Source organism: Primulina eburnea, chromosome 15 (assembly GCF_022965805.1).
Source record: "Primulina eburnea isolate SZY01 chromosome 15, ASM2296580v1, whole genome shotgun sequence".
NCBI lineage: Eukaryota > Viridiplantae > Streptophyta > Magnoliopsida > Lamiales > Gesneriaceae > Primulina > Primulina eburnea.
The window spans coordinates 16,123,923-16,127,413 of record NC_133115.1 but is presented as its reverse complement, the minus strand read 5'-3'; the positions used below and the strand labels follow the sequence as shown (position 1 = coordinate 16,127,413).

Genomic DNA, 3,491 nt, shown 5'->3' with positions numbered 1-3,491 from the left:
AATTTCTCCCCAAATCAGTTTATTAGTCATCCCCACGACAGCCCTAAATCCCCAAATCAAAGAATCCTTCCCAAATCAGTGTACTTGCCATTACCGATTTGAAAGATCTTTCAGCCCGATTTTAAAGAACTCATCGCATAAGAAGTAAGCAAGTTGTCCTTGATTTATTTGTTGCATTTTTTGACACAAATTTTCATGTAACCTTTTTTTTTCCTGGAAATAGTATATTGGTAGATTCGCTAAAGTGGTAGGCTGTAATGGCTCGAAGAAGTAAATTTTCAATTGAATTCACCCCGAATTACGGTAATGTTTTATTTTTAAATGTAATGACTTTGTGGATATATTTTTCGAGATTAATCACATTTACAGGATGTCAATATTATGTTTGTTAGGCTGGATGCGAGAACCCACTCTTGTTACAATTAAATTGTACTACAATGGTTCAATGGAAACCAATCGCAATAGGAAAATGTACAAAGGTGGGAGTACTGAATTCTTTGATTTTGTGGACATGGATAAGATAGGCTTGATTGAACTATGGGGTTATGCTAAGGAAGTAGGATTTCTAGACAAAGATAGGTTCAGATTTTGGCACAAAATCGGGTAAATCTTTGACCGATGGTAGATATTTAGAAAGTGATGCTGATGTGGTTGATTTTAGGAACCATGTCCCCAAAAACTATGAAGTCGAAATTTATATTGAACATAATGAACGTGTTTCAATAAATCAGATAGATGCATCCTGTGTTTTGGAGAAACCGAATGAAGTTGAACCGAATACAAGGGTTGGAATGAATGGTGAAGATGATGTAGAATTTAACGATAGTGAATATGATTTCGAAGAAGAAGAAAATTATAAGGGAAAGGGGAAAAATTTAGTAATTGATGGTGCTATTTCAAATTATTTGTTTGAGAGAATGCAAGGTGATGAAGGAGATGATGATTGTGCAGAAATTGATGAGTTAGAGAGTGCATTTTATTCTGAAGAGGAAGCTTCACAGAAATTCCAAATGTATGAACATTCGGAAAATCCTGATTTGAATCTTGGAATGATATTTGATTCAAAAAAAGAGGCAAAGTTTGCAATAGAAAGTCATTGTATTAGACGAGGGATGGTAGTTAACTTTTTGAAGAATGACAAAAGTAGGCTTCGAGGTGTGTGCAAAAATGAAGGAAGTAAATGGGTTATTCATGTGTCACCAATGAGTAAGGATAGTTGCTGGCAGATAAAGACTTTTGAATCCGAGCACAAAAACTGCTATTGGAATGTTAAGAACAAAAACATCAAGTCAAGCTGGTTAGGTGAAACTTTCGTGAATAAATTGAAATCAAATCCCAAGTTAGGTACCAAAGATTTTAGGGAAGAGGTTAAATCTACTTTGAATGTGGCCCTCACATATAAACAAGCTTATTTGGGTCGGAAAAAAGCGTTGAAGCTAGTTGATGGTAGCATAGCGGAACAATTTAGCCGAATAAGAAATTATTGTGCTGAACTGAAAAGGTCCGACGAAGATGCTTCTGTCATTCTGAAACTGATTGATGAAGATGATGGGCCAAGATTTCAGAGGATGTATGTGTGCTTTTCGGCCTGTAAACAAGGCTTTAAAGAGTCTTGTAGACTTGTGGTTGGGGTTGATGGATGTTTTTTGAAAACCAAAAGCGGTGGACAGTTGTTGACGGCAGTTGGCCTAGATCCAAATAACAACATTTTTCCTATTGCTTATGCATTGGTGGAAGGAGAGACAAAGGATAGTTGGATGTGGTTTCTGCGGTTGTTGGATAATGATATTGGCTTTGAGAATCAAGATGGTTGGACCTTCATGTCTGATAAGCAAAAAGGCTTGATTCCTGCATTTGAGAATTTGTTTCCAAACGCTGAAAATAGATTTTGTGTTAGGAATCTGTACACCAACATGAAATATGATGGATTCAGAGGTGTGGCGATAAAAAATGCTCTTTGGGCTGCGGCTAAGGCGACAAGAGTCAAAGAGTTCAAAAGGCGTATGGAAGACTTGAAGAAGATTAATCATGATGCTTACATATGGTTGGCAAAAAAACCTGAACAACACTGGTCCAAGGCTTACTTTAGCACAATTCCAAAATGTGATATACTTCTTAACAACATGTGTGAGTGTTTCAACAGCATGATTTTAGATGCAAGAGAAAAACCAATCATCTCAATGTTTGAAACAATAAGAAATTTTTTGATGGCCAGGTTTCAAACCAACAGAGAGAAGGCCGAGAAATGGGATGGTGTGATGTGTCCGAAAATAAAAGTTATCTTGGCAAAGAATAGCAAGGAAGCAGCTGCTCTTACTCCTTTGATGGCTGATGAGACACATTTTCAGATCACAGGCTTACACCAGCAGCACTCTGTTGACCTGTGTAGGGTGAGTTGTAGTTGTAGGAAATGGGATTTGACTGGAATTCCATGTCCACATGTTGTTTGTGCTATTTGGTGTAGGCGAGAGAACCCGGAAGCTTATGTACACCGTTTTTACAGTGTTTTGAAATACAAGCAGTGTTACTCGCGATCCATCATTCCCATTAATGGACCAATCCTGTGGCCTGAATGCCACGTAGTCCCTCCATTACCACCAATGTATAAAGACAAAGTTGGTAGGCTAGCAAAGTTGAGAAGGCGACAACCTGATGAAGTTCCAGCTTCAAGACAATCAAAGCTGAAAGGTGTGAAACGAAACAACAAATGTCGGACATGTTATTTCTTGTTGGATTTTAATGGTTGTAGTTATTTCTTGTTGGATTTTAATGGTTGTGGAATTGGATGTTGCGGTTATGAAAGTTGTCTTCTTTTTCCCTGGAATTACTGGCTATTGTATCTTCCTGCATCTCCCTTGTAATGGTATGCCATCATTAATGGAGTTAGTGGTTGTGGTGTCTTTTTTTTTCGGGCATCTTCTTTGTAATGATATGTCACCACTAAACTGTGCCACACTACCAAATAATGGTTCTTTTCATCTTGAAGGTTCCATTGAAATATACTTCCACTTTTATACATTGGACACAAGCATTGCAATCGGACAGAAGATGAAAATGATCAATTGGAAAAAATTGTGCAATCAAACACAAGATGAATATTAAACTCTAGATACGAAGTGCAACATAATCCAGAGAACACAATTGTGCAATCACACACAGGTGGTTGCAATCATAATTCAAATCACGTAATCCAGAGAACACATTTAGTTTTACAACAAGTGCAACATAATTGAATATGATAGATGCGCCACATGCATCATCACTCTCCTCCTCTTCTTTCGTTTCCTCACTTAGATGCGCCACCAACAGAAGCAATAACTACTCTATTTATCTTCACCAAGGTGTAGAGACTCTATTATTTCTTTGAGCTCCGTAGATAACTCTTCCATTTTCAGTGCATTTTGGCGACTTTGTCGTTCCAATTACATTTTAGCCGCTACTAAGTGGGCTACTGTTTCATACTCTTTTGGGTTTTTACTCGAACTTCCATC

At 37.6% G+C, this 3,491-nt stretch overlaps 1 protein-coding gene across 1 annotated transcript; it reads left to right on the top strand.

Moving 5' to 3' along the window:
* Nucleotides 1–791: 791 nt before the first annotated feature.
* Nucleotides 792–2,861, top strand: LOC140815493 (uncharacterized). The gene has a single exon (XM_073174586.1). It carries the CDS (start codon nt 792–794, stop codon nt 2,859–2,861), a length of 2,070 nt encoding a protein of 689 aa, XP_073030687.1.
* Nucleotides 2,862–3,491: the final 630 nt, after the last annotated feature.

Bases quoted from the DNA above. Each gene is read 5' to 3' on its own strand.
- LOC140815493 (XM_073174586.1), top strand. From the start codon at position 792: ATGAATGGTGAAGATGATGTAGAATTTAACGATAGTGAATATGATTTC.